This window comes from Hypomesus nipponensis, chromosome 9 (assembly GCF_054491055.1).
Source record: "Hypomesus nipponensis isolate SF chromosome 9, ASM5449105v1, whole genome shotgun sequence".
In the NCBI taxonomy this organism is placed as follows: domain Eukaryota; kingdom Metazoa; phylum Chordata; class Actinopteri; order Osmeriformes; family Osmeridae; genus Hypomesus; species Hypomesus nipponensis.
In genome coordinates this window covers 7,004,496-7,023,456 of record NC_140369.1, presented here as the reverse complement: position 1 = coordinate 7,023,456, position 18,961 = coordinate 7,004,496, and the positions used below count along the sequence as shown (strand labels likewise).

General features: G+C 49.5%; 1 protein-coding gene across 2 annotated transcripts in view; it reads left to right on the top strand.

Annotated features, from left to right (window-relative positions):
• suclg2 (succinate-CoA ligase GDP-forming subunit beta) overlaps positions 1-18,634 on the top strand; it is a 64,723-nt gene extending 46,089 nt beyond the window's left edge. Inside the window, exons 10-11 of one of the 2 annotated variants that reach the window (XR_014766582.1) lie at positions 9,387-9,603; positions 12,789-12,868. Coding sequence is in view for 1 of the 2 variants with exons in the window: in XM_084705082.1 (XP_084561208.1) it covers positions 12,789-12,909; positions 17,590-17,702 (234 nt within the window). In the remaining variant the exon portion in view is untranslated. Of the gene's footprint in view, positions 1-9,386; positions 9,604-12,788; positions 12,910-17,589 lie in introns of those variants that run through there. The other variant, XM_084705082.1, reaches the window with a different exon arrangement.
• The last annotated feature ends 327 nt before the right edge of the window (positions 18,635-18,961 follow it).

Genomic DNA, 18,961 nt, shown 5'->3' with positions numbered 1-18,961 from the left:
AAGTAAATATACTGTTGGTGCCTTTTATCTTCCATGTGGAGAGGAGGAACACTACATATCCTCTCACCTCACCAGCATCTGGTCTGTTCTGATCAGATGATAGCAGCAGTGACCAGGAGATAGCTGCCTGGCCTATCACCTGCTCACATCAGGACAGCAGGCTCATGTGTGTCCAGCTAGCCTTATTTAAACAGTCTTTTCTATTGGCTGTTGAATGAACGTCCACATCCTCCACTGAAGAGATCGCTTGATTTAGGGTCCAACCCGACTGGTGTGGAACACATTTAAATCACCCCAAAATCTATAAGCTATCGGATGTGTAATAAGCACTTGCAAATAATGAACTTGTTAATCTTTCTTTAAGAAGATCTGGATGCAGCTAGTGTCTGGGATTTATGCCTTATCCACTCTCCCTCGATCCATCCCCTTTCTCTCCATCCTCCTCCTCTCTCTCCCCCCTCTCCCCCCTCCATCTCCCTATTTAGCCAACCCTGGATGAAACACAGTGAACAGAGAGTTATTTCAGTGTTGGCATCTCTGCCCTCCAGCCCAGCACAGGCCTGACTAGATCCGTTCATAGGTGCTTTTCACATTTTTCATTTTTCAGACTTTCTGTCACTACCCTGTCTGCCAGGCGGAGGGAGGGAGGAAGTGCTCCATTTGAAGCCCAGTAGTGATTACACTGTCCATCAGCCACCAGGACGACCTGCTCCAGCCCAGAGGATTGATGTTTGACAGAATAATTAGAAAACTGTCTCAAGTTGTAATCACTGGAGCTCATCTTTGGGTGGGAAAAGCTTCCATTTGCCAACTCCCCTACCACACTTCCCACCCCCAACACACACACACACACACTCATGTGCACACAAACGTAGTACTGTAAACACACACATAAACACACACTTTCCCACTTCATTCGTAGCGGTCCACATCGGAGTGCTGTAAAGGAGAGTGAGTTGTAGAATAATGGAGGTGGGGTCCATGTGTTTAGCCTAGCAAAACTGAGTTTTGAATGTTTTGAAGGACTGGGGTTGGTGGGGGTGGGTGGGTGGGTGGGTGGCGGTTGGTGGGGGTGGATGGGTGGGTGGGGGTGCTTACACAGCTGCAGCTGACGCTGTGGGAGCAACATAGCCAAACAGAAGCAGAGAGGACGTTGCATGGAGTTAGGGAAAACGTTAGCCGTCTCTGGTCGAGGTGGATATGGTGTTCATTAATGTGGCCCCTAGCAACCCTCCAGGCCCCCACCAGGCTGGAAATGAGGCCCTGGAGGACGGCAGATCTTCCCTGCCTCCCGCTCTCCCCTCTGGGCTTTATTGGTTCCTCTGATCCTTCTAATACCTGAGCAAACCCTTAATGGCTGATTGATATGCTGCACAGTTCCCCAGAGCTGCATCAAAGCATGGAGGTCTAAATGTCAACCTTGTGAGCAATTGGTCATCCTCCCTAGAAATAAAGAGCTCAGGGGCTTTATAAAGATCAGCCTCATCTGTACAGGTCCACTCAGCCTTTTTTGTCTCCATGTGATGACACATGCACCCTCGACAAGGGAAGATGACATACTACGACTGATGAGGGAGGGAGGGAGGGAGGGAGGGAGGGAGGGAGGGAGGGAGGGAGGGAGGGAGGGAGGGAGGGAGGGAGGGAGGGAGGGAGGGAGGGAGGGAGGGAGGGAGGGAGGGAGGGAGGGAGGGAGGGAGGGAGGGAGGGAGGGAGGGAGGGAGGGAGGGAGGGAGGGAGGGAGGGAGGGAGGGAGGGAGGGAGGGAGGGAGGGAGGGAGGGGGAGTGGCTGTGTTAGCGAGGAGAAAAAAAAAGTCTAAAACATTCAATCAGTGTATGTATCCGTGCTTGGCTTTTTGGAAATTAGACACTGATTGCGCCCATCTGTTTTGCCCTAGTTTGTTGGTTTCTGTCCATTTAACGCCCGCTCCCCAGACCCACAGAACCGGGTGAGCAGGGGAGGGAGAGGGAGTGCAATATGTCTATTCTATCAATTTTTAAATTACTCATTTAGCCAGAGCCGAGTCGAGGATAGAAGTAGTCATCGCCTTTCAATAACTGCTGCGATTCAGTCATTCATAAGGATAAATAACCAATTAGTGGCATATATAAAGGGCCTCTATATTTAGAGCAGGGCGTGGCAAAGGGGAACATGCCATATCAAAATACCCCCCCCCCCATCTATCAAGATTAAAGCTTTCAGGGGTTATTTCACACAGCCTAAATTGCCTCTCGTGACACTCAACAGAGCCAGGGAAACTGCTGCTGAGGTCCTGGCTCCTGCTCTGCTGCTGCCTGTGGGGGACCAGTGGGACTCTCAGGTGTCTCTCAGGTCACTCTCAGGTGTCTCTCAGGTGTCTCTCAGGTCACTCTCAGGTCACTCTCAGGTGTCTCTCAGGTGTCTCTCAGGTGACTCTCAGGTGTCTCTCAGGTGTCTCTCAGGTCACTCTCAGGTGTCTCTCAGGTGTCTCTCAGGTCACTCTCAGGTCACTCTCAGGTCACTCTCAGGTGTCTCTCAGGTGACTCTCAGGTCACTCTCAGGTGTCTCTCAGGTGTCTCTCAGGTGTCTCTCAGGTGTCTCTCAGGTCACTCTCAGGTCACTCTCAGGTCACTCTCAGGTGTCTCTCGGGTGTCTCTCAGGTGTCTCAGGTGACTCTCGGGTGTCTCTCAGGTGTCTCTCAGGTGTCTCTCAGGTGTCTCTCAGGTCACTCTCAGGTGTCTCTCAAGTGTCTCAGGTGTCTCAGGTGTCTCTCAGGTCACTCTCAGGTGTCTCTCAGGTGTCTCAGGTGTCTCAGGTGACTCTCAGGTGTCTCTCAGGTGTCTCTCAGGTGTCTCTCAGGTGTCTCTCAGGTCACTCTCAGGTGTCTCTCAGGTGTCTCAGGTGTCTCTCAGGTGTCTCTCAGGTGTCTCAGGTGTCTCAGGTGACTCTCAGGTGTCTCTCAGGTGTCTCTCAGGTGTCTCTCAGGTGTCTCTCAGGTGTCTCTCAGGTGTCTCTCAGGTGTCTCTCAGGTGTCTCTCAGGTCACTCTCAGGTGTCTCTCAGGTGTCTCAGGTGTCTCTCAGGTGTCTCTCAGGTGTCTCTCAGGTGTCTCTCAGGTCACTCTCAGGTGTCTCTCAGGTCACTCTCAGGTCACTCTCAGGTGTCTCTCAGGTGTCTCAGGTGTCTCTCAGGTGTCTCAGGTGTCTCAGGTGTCTCTCAGGTGTCTCTCAGGTGTCTCTCAGGTCACTCTCAGGTGTCTCTCAGGTCACTCTCAGGTGTCTCTCAGGTGTCTCTCGGGTGTCTCTCAGGTGTCTCAGGTGTCTCTCAGGTGTCTCAGGTCACTCTCAGGTCACTCTCAGGTGTCTCTCAGGTGTCTCTCAGGTGTCTCTCAGGTGTCTCTCAGGTCACTCTCAGGTGTCTCTCAGGTGTCTCTCAGGTGTCTCTCAAGTGTCTCTCAGGTGTCTCTCAGGTCACTCTCAGGTGTCTCTCAGGTCACTCTCAGGTGACTCTCAGGTGTCTCTCAGGTGTCTCTCAGGTGTCTCGCACTATTTTAGGATTCTAGGCCGTTGTGTAGGATTGCTTCACACTCTGCCTGTCTCTCATGATGGTGGTGTAGTGTCAAGTTCTTGTGTATTTATCCAAAGTGATATCACACTATATATAAATACATAAATAAATGCACGTAACACAAGCATTTATACATTTAGAATGGTGTTCACTGATTAGAACGCCTGCAGTCAGAGAGCAGTAAAAGTCTGTACTTCCTGTTTGTGTGAAATCGTCTTTTGGGAGGTGAAAATTACAGGCTGATATTTAGTTGTTTGTGTATGTTACTTGCAGATTCTGTGTGCTTCATTTGGCCTTGAATGATTTTTCTTAAGTTCCTGTCGTCGTGTCGGTCCAGTCTGACCCAAAGCAGGCTAAAACACCCAGTTGTTTAGCCATTAGCAATATACACTTTACTAAAGACTAAGGGTGCGTTTATGCAAACAGGGGTGACAAAAGAAGATTTGCCTTGCAAAACCAGCTGCCCTTTAGATGGCTCATTGGCTTCCAAGATCAGGTGCAATCTGAACTGGAATCATTTGGATAATTGACCTTCTGTGTGAATACATTAGAATAAATTAATGTTGATTGGCCATGTTGCATTATGAACAAAGTCGAAATGTTGGGTCTTTTATATTCAGCTGCCGGTTTGTTGTGCTATGTCTCTGAGGTGATTATGTATGCCATTCCCTACCGTTATGCATTTCTTCAATTTAATAAAGAAATTATTGCTTGGAGCAGAGCACAACTAGGCAGAGCACCACAAGAGTTTACTGGCTGAGATTGGCTATGGGGAGAAATGTTCCTTTTTTATTTTTTCCTCTTTGAGTAGCCTGTGTTCTTTTTTTGTTCCTTCCCAATGAGGTGTGTGCGTGTGCGTGTGTGTGTGTGTGTGTGTGTGTGTGTGTGTGTGTGAGCAATCCTTCCACTCTCCCCTCATATCCCTGTGAGAAGTGCAGTGCTGTGCTCGTCCGTGGGCTCTTCTGGCCCTGCCTGTCTCTGTTGGTCCTGCCTCATCCCTCACTGATGGACAACCATTAACCCTTGGTGAAGGGGTTGAGGAATATTTATGTCTGCCTGTCAGTGGTGACGCACAACCCTCCTGGGATGAATAATATCTCAGCGCTACACGGTCTGCCATTGTCAACTGTAATGTACAGTTATCCTGGCAGCGTGCGTGCGAGCATGCACCAGAACCCAAGGAGAGCAGAAGGAGATGAGATCTACCTCCCTGACTGACACCTGACGGCACACTCTTGATAGCATCAGGAGAGGCACACTGTGTATAGCTGCAGTCAACTCCCCACTCCTAGTTCTAGCCCTCTGTTTTACACAACCCCTGTCAGGTCCTGGTGGGTCTCTGTTTGTTTGTCAGTGAGGTGTTGCTGCTGTTCGACCTTCCGCTAGGTCCTCCACACAAAGCTGACTGAAGTAAATGCATCATGGCGAAGCTTAGATCAAATGGGACAGATGTTACATTCTTTAGGGGCCTTTATTTATTGCTACACCAGTGGTTCCGTCCGTGACAGGAACACACACTCTTTTTCTCTGTCTCTCTCTTCTTCTCTCTGTCTCTCTCTTCTTCTCTTTGTCTCTCTTCTTCTCTGTCTCTCTCTGACTCTCTCTGACTCTCTCTTCTTCTCTCTCTCTCCTTCTCTCTGTCTCTCCATTCTTCTCTCTGTCTCTCTTTCTCTGTGTCTCTCTTTGTCTCTTGGTCACACAGTTTTATAACTGTCATCTCTTCCTTTGTACTGAGGCCCTCTAGCATGAATGTGCTGTTCCCATAATGAGTCAACACAGATGTGATTCTGAGCTGGACTTTAGGATTAGTTATTATACTGTACTTCCGTCTGATTCCCAGCCTTGGGATGTAAAGCCTGGCGATTGCTAGTCAGGCAGGAGGTTCTATCAGATACAGTATCTTCCACCGCCTCTGAGCTCTAATAGCCACTTCAAACTCAAACAACAAAGCCTCCAGCCAGCACACCGTGCTAGCACCATCTCCATGACAAAGGGAGAGGTGAAGTGCTCTTCACAGTCTGCAACAAAGTGCACTACACAGCCTGTTCCAAAGTCTCAAAACTCTAGTGGCCCCTATGGGCCTTCTGTTGGTTACCTACACTCTGACTCAAACACTCACAAACACACACACACACGTTGTGCATGCTGTTGACTGCTGATGGGGTTCGTGGTGTAGTAAGAATATTAACAACTTGGCCTGGGGGGCGTTGTGATTTCATGTGTATGTGTGAAAGAGTGGATGTCTCACCATGATGGGTGAGATGGGGCCATACAAGTCTACCATTCACCTGTGAACCAATTTGTTTCTCCTGAAGCAATTTCTTTTTTTGAAACGTTTCAGATCCCCCCCCACACATGCTGCGTTCTGATGTTTGAGGCCTTTGTGTTGTGCAGGTATTATTTGTTGTTTGCTTTCAGCTTATGCAGATATTGCCGTGTGCCATTTTGTTCTGACAAACAAATTGGAGAAATTGTCTTGATGCTTAGGATGAAAAGTTATTTTGCATACCTCGCATTCCTCAACTCTTTTGGTGTTCTATGTATGGGTGCATTTGAGTGTACTGGAGGCTGTGTTTCCACAATTCTAGTATGTTTTTCAACTTACCTGTTTAAGTGTGTGTCTGTGTGGGTGGTCTTGGAAAATGCAATCTCCTGCCATGCTTTTGTGTTGTCGATATAAGGGTGTGATGTGGGGAAAATGGAACGCCGGTCTCCGAGTGAAAGGACACGGCGGCGATGGACTGGGAGGAACATCGCCAGGCAGCTGTCACAGAGCACGACCCCGTCACTCGCTCACAAGAGAGGCAGGCCTTGAGGCACAAACGACCCTCTCCAGTATCAATTCATAGGGACATTGTCCTCCCCCCCCCTCCCCCTCCCTCGACGCCTGCACCTCTCCTCGCTGGCAGCAAAACCATCTCTTTTCATGATTGGTTTCTATTCTTCTTCCGGGAGAGAGAGGCGTGCATGTTCTAGCTGCACACTGACCAGCCTCTTGGCCGTTTATGTGGCCGGGAGACCTGAAGAACTCAGGGAACAAGACGGTCGTCACGGTTACGTCGTCAGGTCCTTTTAGGGATGCGAGAACCCTAGTTAGAGCTTGGGAGGCCAAAGGTGTCCATGTGGGCGGAGGGACAATGGCTGTGGAAGGTCACTGTGGAAACTCGAAGCAGGACAAAACAACAGCTTTGTTGTTATCGAATTGGCATTGATTCGCTATAATTATCTTCTGAGGATATGGGTGAATCATGTTACTTGGTAGAGCAGCATTAAGCTATTATAGAAATTTGATATATTTTCCATCTGATGACTAACATAAGTCTTTACTTTTCTACTATAGAATAGCTACCAATTTTTTTCCATTGCCATCTGTCGTTGAAGGACAGTGTTAGCCATCAGACTATCGTTCTTTGGATTGTGTCTCCCACCCACCCCCGCCACATCGATCAGGCTGACAGACAGCCGTCAGGTCTGGAAGGTTCCTTAACATGAAGTGAAACTCCAGATGGCGGTGTCAAGATGGGTCTGTGTTTGTGACTCGACGTCTTTGACACACTGCTTCATCTCCTTTTACTTTGGCCGCGAAGGAGCTGTCATGCTTCAACAGGCTGGATAATTATTTCCCTCTTATCCCTCTACACCAGGCCCAATCCCAGTCTTCAATAGCAGTCAGGGAGTGTGTCGCCACCTCTCTCTGTCCTCTCCTTTCCTCTCTCAAAGCCTTTCTGACTCTCTCCCTTGGTTTCTCACGTAGCCTATGTCTACCCATACTCGTATTATCCATTCCCTGACCTTCTAAGCTTATACAATTTTAAGTTTCACAACTTTCTAAAGGTTCTAGGAAAACGTGAAACTGTGTTGGTGCTCTGAGGGTTTTCCATGAAGTCAGACCTGGAGTGTTCTCCACAGAGCACGTTTGTGACTGGAGACGTTATTACTGTTTATCTCAAGCGGTCTTCCATGTATTCAGAACGAGTGAGCCTTAGCCACAGCTCACTTTCTTCTTCTCTGCCCTTTCCTTTTCTGTTCACTCTTGAGGAGGCAGGGCTTGAAATGAACTCCTTTTACTTGGAAGCACCAACAAAAATGTAAGAGCCCCCACCGAAAATGTCATGTTGTCTTTTCAGCTCTTCAGATTTTGCACGCGAGTTAGCTCCCTGTCACGTGATAATGGAGCGCAGTGACAAGGATTGATTGGCTAATATTACCTGTCAATCTAAAATCTGCATTAAAGTTTAGAACCGTGAACATGAAGTTCCGTTGTACAGAACGGGGGTGGACCGGTCACTGTATCAGCTCACAGCAGGCACTGTGCTGTAGGCTAATTAACGAGCGTTTGGTAAAGAAACAGGTCGCACCATAGCGATAATTTGCACTCGCACCAAATGTCCCGGATCATACGGGACCAATTTCGAGCCCTGCGAGCAGTCTGCAGTGTTGAGAAGTTCATCTCCTTCAGGGATCTTGCTAAATCTTCCAGCTAATCTCTTAGCCATCTCCAGTCAGGAGTTCACATCGATTCATATGAAGGGACGTGAAGTGAAGGCAGGTACCAGAGATGGAGCCTCTGTTTAGCAAACTGCTCATCTAAGATGGATGATTAGTGCCAGAAGACCTGTCTGGGTTTGGAAACGCTGCGTGTTAACCTTTTGGTCCTGGGGCAGGGTTGTGGGGACTGGATAGCTGGGCCTTGTGGAGGCGGTAGGAGTAAACAAGTCCAACCAGGACAGGCGTTGACAGCCTGCCTCCTCCTGATAAAGCACAACAATGGCCCTAATAGGCCGCCGAGAGACACCCATTTCCACACAATCTGCTAGCCGCCAACAAAGGAGGAGATGCCTTTCCACAGACAGATTAAGCACTGGTCAACAGAGGTACCGTGTACGTTACTAGCATGAAGCGCTACGCTAAATGTGTGCACGGGTGATAAATCGGACGCGCCACAGGGAGCCTGGCAGGATGGAGAGGAAAAACAATGTGATTCCTCCTGGGTTTTGATAATGGTGTGGAAATCACTTCCTCTAAAGGTGGTCAAATCTTGTGGAACATTTGGGTTTCTAAACGTAATCATGTACGTTGAGCTAGCCTAATACAGGTGATCTGTTTTTATAGATGGCCGTTTCAGCTGTAACTTGTTCATTTATTGTCGTCTGACCTGGTCGTCAGTGTTCACACAGTAATAATAATGTGTCCTCACTGCTGGAAAGCACGAGGTAACATGTTGAATGAGATGCAGGAAAAATCCTTTGGGGATAGGGCCAGTGAATGTCTGCATAGGGAATGGTCTGGGCTACATTTCATTGTGTCTTAAATGCAGTTAGTGGGGTGGATAATGGAGGCAGAAAAGCCTTTCTCCAGTGAAGGCCCTCTTTGAGTTTGACGGGAAAGACGCTTGACAGGGTTTCGAAGCAATGACTGCTATGATCCTATTATGTGAAATTTGAATCATTCACGAGGGGCCAGGTATAACTCTGCGATTCCTTACACGCCAAAACACACAATGATTTTCAAAGGCCCTTAGTACATTAAACTTTATGCCTTTCTGTTCCGCTCCAATAGATGGTACAGCTCTTTCAAACATTTATCCTGCCTCAAAATATAAGTATGTTCAAAAAGGCACTCTGTTCACAACAGGCAACATTTTGAACCACATCTCATTGAGCGTTTTGAGGAAAAACATGTTTCACCGTGCACTGCGATTGATCTTGATGTGATTTTGAGACAGTTATAGATTAAATCAACTGTCTAAAGATTGAGCTGAACTTTGGCTCTGGATGCATTGGAGCAGACATTGAGCCCAGGGTTGACCCTGACTCTACCTCCTGTTCTTCCCTGGCTCTCAGAAGACACACGTGAAGACTCAGAGCCAGAGAGGCTTGTCTGAGGAACAGACGAAGGTTTAGCCTTCCAGCCATTTACACCACCAACATGGAGCCCAGCTGTGACAAACACACAAAAGCATGACATACTGGAAGGAGGGGAAGACCACCGAGTACTACCTCTGGGTCCTCCTTATCGGTGGTTTTGTTTATAGCACCTCACATGTAATCACAGACCCGGGTTAGTAGCATGACTGTTATTCACTCAATGTCCACATTTGTTCAATGTCTACATTTTCCATGAGCGTAGTTTATTGCTACAACTGGTAACCATTTTTCCTACTACTAGTGTAAATGTAACCTGAGCTCTGAATTTCAACTGGTGGGGAAAAAGTAGCTTGAACTGACTTTGCCTGCATGCGTCTAACATTTGTGCAATCCCCTGAAACCTTAAAAGCTCTTAAGAATAATACAAAACTCCACTGAAGTGAAACCAGCTCTGGCTCATCCATATCTCTTTAAACTGCGTTTGCTTGGGCGCAAGCATACATAAATCATGACTTATGTATCATTAATAAACATGGATGTCAATAGGAGACGCATGAATGGAACAAATATTGGGGCTCTCTATAGAGACAGGATTGAAAAATGTGCTGCTGATAGGGGCAGAAAAGGGCTTTTGTGTGCTGCTGTGAACCTAGCCTCTAAATCTCTACTGCCCCCCAGTGGAGGGTCTCCAGCATGTCTGTCCATCAACTGGTTTGCCTTAGATCTAATCACTGGGCAGACTCACGCTGTTTTGAATCTGTCTGCCTGTCGGTATATCTTGTTCATGAGCAGATGTTGACACTCTCCTCCAATTGAATGTCTCACGTTTGTGTTGGGTGGGCTCTCAGCTTCCAGCTGTAATTGGACCGTAAAGATCACTATGGTACTGGTTCCTGCGCTGGTAGGTGTGAAGCTGTCAGGTAGGTCACCGTACCAACACTACAGGGCTTTGGAATACCCTAAGAGCTCAGTGGAAAGGCTGTGTTCAGAGGTACTTGCAGGATTGAAAGATGTCTGTCTTTCCTATCCTCTCTTCTATCACCCCACGCTTCTCTCCTCTGGTCTCCGTTCATCTCTCTTCGCCCCTTTTCTCTCCTCTTCTTCATCTCCTTTTCCTCCCTCCTGTCTCTGGGATTTTCTCAGTTTGTCACACTCGTAATTGGGTGGAGTTGGAGGCTGAGTCTGTGTGGGGAAGGGTCATGTGTCTGCGGGGGGCCATGGGTGCCAGCAGGGTTTCACACCCCCTCCTTAAGGAAGACCTCCTCTGGTCCTGCTGGAGATCACACCTCGCAGGCTCCTCTCCCAACAAGACCATGCCAAACAGGGAGGACTACGAGCCTGGGTGACATCTCACCTGGTGCCTATCCTCTCTCTCTTCCCTCCGCCCGCCCATCCTGCCTGTACATCATCTTGTGTGTGTGTGTGTGTGTGTGTGGCTGTCAGGAACACACTGCCTGAGCGGGAGAAGCGCTGTGTGTGTGTGTCTGTAGGTACTGGCTGCCGTGGGTTTGCAGGGAGTTCTAATTGTGTGGCATCAGTCACACATGACAGTGATGAAGTGCACGGCCACCTGAGCACTGTGTCTCCTCTGAGACTGACAGCTGCTCCACATTAATATGGCTGACGGTCACAGTCGGACAGACACACACACAGGCACAGAATGTAGCCTATCGATTACATCGTCCCATCACAAGGACACGCGGTACCAAATTTAAATTAGCAATACGGTGTTCAATTTGAAGCCAAATTGACACTTCTCGAGAGAACTCAATAACTGACTTGTCATTGGAACATTTCAACTGCATTACATTCATTGCATTAGGTTGAATTAAACATGATCAAGATCAGATGGACAGAGATACGCAGTGTTTCTCTAAGCCCATCCTCTGAGTGTGTAAACATCATTACCACATTCTATTGGTACACACACACACACACACACATACAGTTCATCCACAGTGGCGCCAGCAGATTAGCAGAGATTATAAACAAACAAGTAGGATTAATCCTGTCTGCTCTCACTCAACTTTCCACAGCAGTGCCCAGGGTAATTACTCTGTGTTTGACGAATCACCCTGGCCCTATCACACACTGACTGGCTCGCGGCTAAGCCACCAGAACCTTCCCTATGTAGTTATTCTGTTTTTTATTTGTTATTTTTTTAAGCAACTTGTAGACCTGAATTAGCCACTGTACAGTATCCTGGCTCTAACTCTCTGACTGCATAGGTGGACACTCTCCTGTCCCCTGCTGTCCTGACCTGTCCTGTCCTCTCCTGTCCCCTCCTGACCTCTCCTGACCTCTCCTGTCCCCTCCTGACCTCTCCTGACCTCTCCTGTCCTGTCCTGACCTCTCCTGTCCCCTCCTGACCTCTCCTGTCCCCTCCTGTCCTGTCCTGACCTCTCCTGTCCCCTCCTGACCTCTCCCGACCTCTCCTTTCCTGTCCTGTCCTCTCCTGTCCCCTCCTGACCTCTCCTGACCTCTCCTGTCCCCTCCTGACCTCTCCCGTCCTGTCCTGACCTCTCCTGTCCCCTCCTGACCTCTCCTGACCTCTCCTGACCTCTCCTGTCCTCTCCTGACCTCTCCTGACCTCTCCTGACCTCTCCTGTCCCCTCCTGACCTCTCCTGTCCCCTCCTTACCTCTCCTGACCTCTCCTGACCTCTCCTGTCCCCTCCTGTCCTCTCCCGTCCTGTCCTGACCTCTCCTGTCCTCTCCTGACCTCTCCTGTCCCTTCCTGACCTCTCCTGTCCCCTCCTGACCTCTCCTGTCCCCTCCTTACCTCTCCTGACCTCTCCTGACCTCTCCTGTCCCCTCCTGTCCTCTCCCGTCCTGTCCTGACCTCTCCTGTCCTCTCCTGACCTCTCCTGTCCCCTCCTGACCTCTCCTGTCCTCTCCTGACCTCTCCTGTCCTCTCCTGACCTCTCCTGTCCCCTCCTGACCTCTCCTGTCCCCTCCTGACCTCTCCTGTCCCCTCCTTACCTCTCCTGACCTCTCCTGACCTCTCCTGTCCCCTCCTGACCTCTCCTGTCCCCTCCTGACCTCTCCTGTCCCCTCCTTACCTCTCCTGACCTCTCCTGACCTCTCCTGTCCCCTCCTGTCCTCTCCCGTCCTGTCCTGACCTCTCCTGTCCTCTCCTGACCTCTCCTGTCCCCTCCTTACCTCTCCTGACCTCTCCTGTCCCCTCCTGACCTCTCCTGACCTCTCCTGTCCTCTCCTGTCCCCTCCTGACCTCTCCTGACCTCTCCTGTCCCCTCCTGACCTCTCCTGACCTCTCCTGTCCCCTCCTGACCTCTCCTGTCCTCTCCTGTCCCCTCCTGACCTCTCCTGTCCCCTCCTTACCTCTCCTGACCTCTCCTGTCCTCTCTCACCCCCGCCAGGTGGAGGCCATCCTGGTGAACATCTTCGGGGGCATCGTCAACTGTGCCATCATCGCCAACGGCATCACCAAGGCCTGCCGAGAGCTGGAGCTCAAGGTCCCGCTTGTGGTCAGGCTGGAAGGTGGGTACGGCACGCTTGACCCTGTGAGCCGCTCCAAGTTTCTCCCCCTGGTGGCGAGAGAAAGCTAAGGCATCCCTCGTCACGTTCTGCCGGGAGAGTTTGTTAGTGCAGGCGTTCAGGCGGGCTCCTGGCCGATTGCGTCCCCTCTCACCTGCGTATGCTAATGAGGCGCTGTTGGCGTGCGGGGCCGGGCGGCAGGGTGACTCCTGGGCGCGGTGGCGGGGGCCAGCTGGTCATTAGGATAATTGGCAGGAAACAGCTGAGTGGCGTGTCCTGAGGAAGCAGGAGAGACTCTCTCCATTAGCCCTCAGCCCCTTCCTCCCTCCCCACGCACCCCCACGCTTTTTAGGTCAGGTAGCCGCCCCGTTTCTAGGACACGGTGCAGGAGGAGAAAATGTGCATTCAGCCACCGGTGACGTTATCAAGGTCACAGATGCAGTACGGACAGGTGAATGTATCGGCTCTTAAAAATAACCTCCCCAGCAGGGGGCCAGAACGCTCCGAAACACCTGGAATCTGGACCATGGAACATCCCTCTTTTTTTTTTTTTTTTTTTTTTTTTTTTTACATACGAACATTAGACAGTTTCCTGCTTCCATGTCCTGTAGGCAGTGCCCAGAAGGACCGAGCAGCCACGGGGCTGGCTGTGGCTGTGTGTCCTGGTCTCGTCTTATCCACGCTTTAGCTGTGGTCATTACCTCTGGGGCCGCCCTCTGAGGGATTAGTCTGGATCAATCAGCGGCGCCAGCCAGCCTGACCACGGGCCTCCAGAATGGCCCAGCACTCTTTCACAGGCTCGACCGGGATTAGCCCTGACACTTTTAATTGGCAGCTCCTTTTCTGTGAATTTCTTTGGGCTTGCTTGTCCATACACAGGGGGCTGGGGGACTGCTCAGGGAATTCTCCACCCTGCAGGACCTCAGGTTTGTGGCTGAGGGACGATGACACCGTAAATGTAGGGAAACTGGACCGCCTTAAATGCCGCACAGTAGATGTGGAAGTACAGTAAGTGTTGCCACTCAAACACTCACTCTTCCAGTCACACACAGTTGTTACGAGAATGTGTTCTGCAGCAAACTGCAGATGACTGAGGAACTGCTGCCCCTCTTGGCCACTTTAAGAAAGAGTGTGTGTGCTGAGTGTCTTTAAACACCCCGCAGGGTACAGTGATAAGGTGATTATATTCCCCTAAAGCCATTCATATTGATTTACAGTCATTCCACCATGGTCTGTCTCAGAAGCCAGTCTGTTTGCAGCTTCCTCGCAGGCGGGTGTGGGGCTTGTGGGGGGTGTAGTTGCTTTTCCAATGTAATTAAAAGAGGACGTGAGTCCTTGAGAGAGTGGTAGAGATGGTTCCCTCAGTCCTGACAGAATCATTACAGCTTAAATAGAGCCATCTCTACACACACCTGCCCACACACCTGCCCACACACACACGTGTTGGATGCACAGGCACATATCGCACACACTAGCAAGCACATGGCATTGACAGAGTCATTACAACCCTAATAGAGCAAAATGCTGCTTCAGTAGGCCTTCACTCTCCAGCCACACACACACACACAATGTATAACACAAACACAACGTACCCCACACACACAACGTACACCACGCATACACACTCATAATGTACACACACACACACACACACACTCTTCAGTAGGCCTTCACTCTCCAGCCACACACACACACACAATGTATACTACACACACAACGTACCCCACACACACAACGTACACCACGCATACACACTCATAATGTACACACACACACACACTCTTCAGTAGGCCTTCACTCTCCAGCCACACACACACACAACGTACACCACACACACAACGTACACCACACACACAATGTACCCCACACACACAACGTACACACACACACACAAATTACTCCTACCATGTTTGTGCTCAGAAACTTCTCTTTGCATCTGTCTTTCTCTCCCGTCACCGTCACACACATTTTCACACAGCTTAAACATGCACACCAATGAAGTCATTAGAATTGTAGATGTGGAGTGTGTCTGATGGCAGGTCCCTCCTCCAGGAGGTCCCGTACCAGGGTGCAGTAGCCCCGCCCCCACCCCCATCATCCACGGCCCCCCAGGGCCCTGCCTGATTTAGAGACATTATCATAAGCAGATGGAGGCTCAGGGAGGGCTTGCGTCTCTGGTTTCCACAGCAGCTCCTCCCCTCCAGGGTCTCGCTCGGCTCCCCCTGCTGGGCACTTCCCCTGCTGGACTCAGGGGCCCCCCGTCCAGACTCTAAGGTTAGAGGATGTGTCCCCCCGTGCCAGACACAAAGGTTTGAGGATGTGACCCCCCGTCCAGACACTAAGGTTTGAGGATGTGACCCCCAGTCCAGACTCTAAGGTTAGAGGATATGTCCCCCCGTCCAGACACTAAGGTTAGAGGATGTGGCCCCCCGTCCAGACACTAAGGTTAGAGGGTGTGACCAGCCGTCCAGACACTAAGGTTAGAGGATGTGCCCCCCTATCCAGACACTAAGGTTAGAGGATATGTCCCCCCGTCCAGACACTAAGGTTAGAGGATGTGGCCCCCCGTCCAGACACTAAGGTTTGAGGATGTGGCCCCCCGTCCAGACACTAAGGTTAGAGGATATGTCCCCCCGTTCAGACACTAAGGTTAGAGGATGTGGCCCCCCGTCCAGACACTAAGGTTAGAGGATGTGGCCCCCAGCCAGTCATAACCATCAGGACCAGGACGGAGGAGTCCATCCCAGTAAAGACATGGGGAGGAGGATGTGTTCTCGTTGTGAGTGTCGTGCGGCCATGAAGACACCGTTCTTTGGGGCCGTGCTTTCTGTCGTCGGGGCTGAGAGTAGGTCTCTGGCAGCACCTAGTGGCTGCAGGTGGACTAGCAGCCTCTGGTACCTGCTCCTCACACCAGTCCAGCGCTCACCTCACCGGGGAACGCCGTCAACAGAAACACCCTGTTCCACAATAAACCACACGCGCACACACTCTTCTGTTCTGTTCACTCACCATGCACATGCCATTAATATTCATGTGGAGGGGGTTCTTAGAAAGTGTTTACGCCGGTCATTTGTCCTGCAGTGCTTTATGGATTATTGATCTGGGGTTTTTGCCTCGTAGCTTTCTATGTTTTTCACAGCCGCCTCGGTAAGAGCGCTGTTATCTCCACAGTGAGATGGCTACAGAGCACACTGGAGAGGGAGTTGTTCATTCCTGCAGACAGAGCTGGCCACTGCCGAGGAGCAGGAGATCTGGGATGTGTCCGTCCAGATCAGATTGATAGGTCATTGTATCGAGCAGAGAGTTCTCCTCTTTTGTCTGAGTGGGAAACGATGCCCTTTGAGATTATAGATTGGGACGAGGACAGCAGTGCTGTTTGATTAGGAAATGACTCTTGATACCTGGCTTCCACACGTGCACCTAACCATCGGCTTATTTTACTGTAATTAGATTATGCAATTGATTGTTTGGTGCAGCAGCCCCAGCAATGTGTTTAGAATGACTTATCTCACTGGACAGAAGCGATGAAATATTAGGAGCTAAGTGGCGGCAGTAATAGAATGCCTCGTGAAGCTGCTATTGATTAGAACATTCAGGACTCCTGAGATTTCACATGTCTTGTCTTAATTACACGCCAGCCAGGAGACCTGAGCCCAGGCACACACACACACACACACACGCACACATATGCACACACACATGCACACACCCCACTGACACCTTTGGTAAAGGAGTGAGAGGGTTGCAGCATATGGATGCTACCCACAACACTGGGATTCAACTCATCACACAACACACACACTGTAGATATGATTCAAAAGGGGACGCCTGCGTTATGTAAATTGCCTCGTCCCTGCGGTCATTTCCTCACCTGTGATATTCCTGAATCAGTGAACACCACTCAGACAGCTGTGCTCTGTTATGTTTAAGCAGTGTTTTTTTGTTTGTTTCCCTTATTTCAGAGTGCTCCTCTCTCTCTCTCTCTCTCTCTCTCTCTCTCTCTCTCTCTCTCTCTCTCTCTCTCTCTCTCTCTCTCTCTCTCTCTCTCTCTCTCTCTCTCTCTCTCTCTCTCTCTCTCTCTCTCTCTCTCTCTCTCTCTCTCTCTCTCTCTCTCTCTCTCTCTCTCTCTCTCTCTCTCTCTCTCTCTCTCTCTCTCTCTCTCTCTCTCTCTCTCTCTCTCTCTCTCTCTCTCTCTCTCTCTCTCTCTCTCTCTCTCTCTCTCTCTCTCTCTCTCTCTCTCTCTCTCTCTCTCTCTCTCTCTCTCTCTCTCTCTCTCTCTCGCCTCTTTGTTTTTCACTCTACTTCACCTCACAAACTTGAATATCAGTGATACGTGTTTGCTTGGTGTACATCACCCTTTATGGCTGACTAGAACCTTTGGGCCCTGAGTGTCTGCTTGGTTCCAGCTGTAGGGGGCTCTCATCCCCCTAACAGATGCCTTTCTGTGAGCCTGCTGCAGCAGGGGAGCCTCATCCTTCCAACCTGCTCCACCTCTGCCCATGTTCCACACCTGCAGCTCTCAAAGCTCTGACTAGAATAGCAGCAGTGGCTTGGCCATGTCGTGCCAAGTTGGCCATGGTCAGTGCTTCTTTTACGCAGAACACAGGAAGTTGAAGACATATATGATTCAGTGTCATTGATGGTCTTTGTTGCTCATGTTTGATGTGCGTGTGTGTGAACCAGGAACCAATGTACAGGAGGCCAAAAGGATCTTGTCAGAGAGTGGACTGCCCATCACGTCTGCCAGTGACCTGGATGACGCGGCCAAAAAAGCTGTGGCCAGCATCAGGAAGTAGAGGATCACCTCAACACCAAGACTCCTACGTTCAGTCCAGCCCCACTCCCCCACCCCAGCATCACCCAGACCCACCCAGCCCTCCTCTCCTCTCCTGGCTTAGCCCCCCCCCCCCCCCCCCGAAGCCCCCTAGCCCTGATATCAACCTCTGGTGATTCAAGAGGATTCAGCGATATCATTCCTGGTGCTTCCTCCTCGTCCATGTCAGGTCTTCATGTTGTGTTTCAGTGTTGTTGTAGTGTTGGCCTCAGCTTTGGAAATCAAGTCAACCGACTTAAACTGTACATTCCATTTTTACAAGGCAAAGAATTTAAGTAAAAATCATACTTGTAAAGGAAGGAAATATCCTATTCACATGTCGCAGATGCCTTTTGTGTGCCATCACTGTGATTTCTGTAAAGGACGGTTTGTCAAACATGTCTCCTGACAGCCAACCTGGAAGAACTCTCAAAGAGCAGAAGGCCTTGCTTATCTCTTCTGGTTTTCTATGTTGTTTGTTATCAGTGTCAATAGGTTATTGGTGCTTCAGGAGAAACTTCTAGGGTTTGCCATAAAGCCAATGCCTTAATTGCATGTTGTTTGTACGGCAGTTGGAATTATCTTATTCACTCGATGTCTATCATTATTATATTTGAAACCAGATGTATGAAGTGGGCAATCTTACAGTATTGCACTCTTATTTTGTAATTCCATATTTGATTGTGCTGCAGTAAAAGTTGATTTAGCAGGATATAACTTTGATAAACACTGTGCCTACTCAATGAAAAAAAAAAAATGGTTGACAGGTGAACTAGCCAACACTTCATTTATCAAATGTCGTTGTAATTACTATTTTTATAATCATGATTGTATATTGCCAGTTGAGATGTTGCTGGTTAACTGTGTGTGTGTGTGTGTTTATAATTTGAGAGAGAAATAAATGACTTTCAGGAATCTTGACTTTGATTGATCTTTTGTTTATCTGCAGCTTCCCCTGTTTTATGTGCCTAGCATATCAGTAAAGGAGGAAGGAAAGAAAAAAGTAATCAGGCTATCAGTTCTTTTGAGGTTGAGTTCATTTGCAAAATAAATCATGTGAGAGGGGGAAAGCAAGCACTCTGCACTTATCTGTCCTCAAAGCTCTGGCCTTTAAGTCAAGTTTTCAGAAGTTTGTGAGAAAGGCTGTCAGCCAGGCCAGAGATAGTAAGTAAGGAAGACTTTATTTATATAGCACTTTTCATACAAGAATTGCAGCTCAAAGTGCTTTAATAGATAATCCTG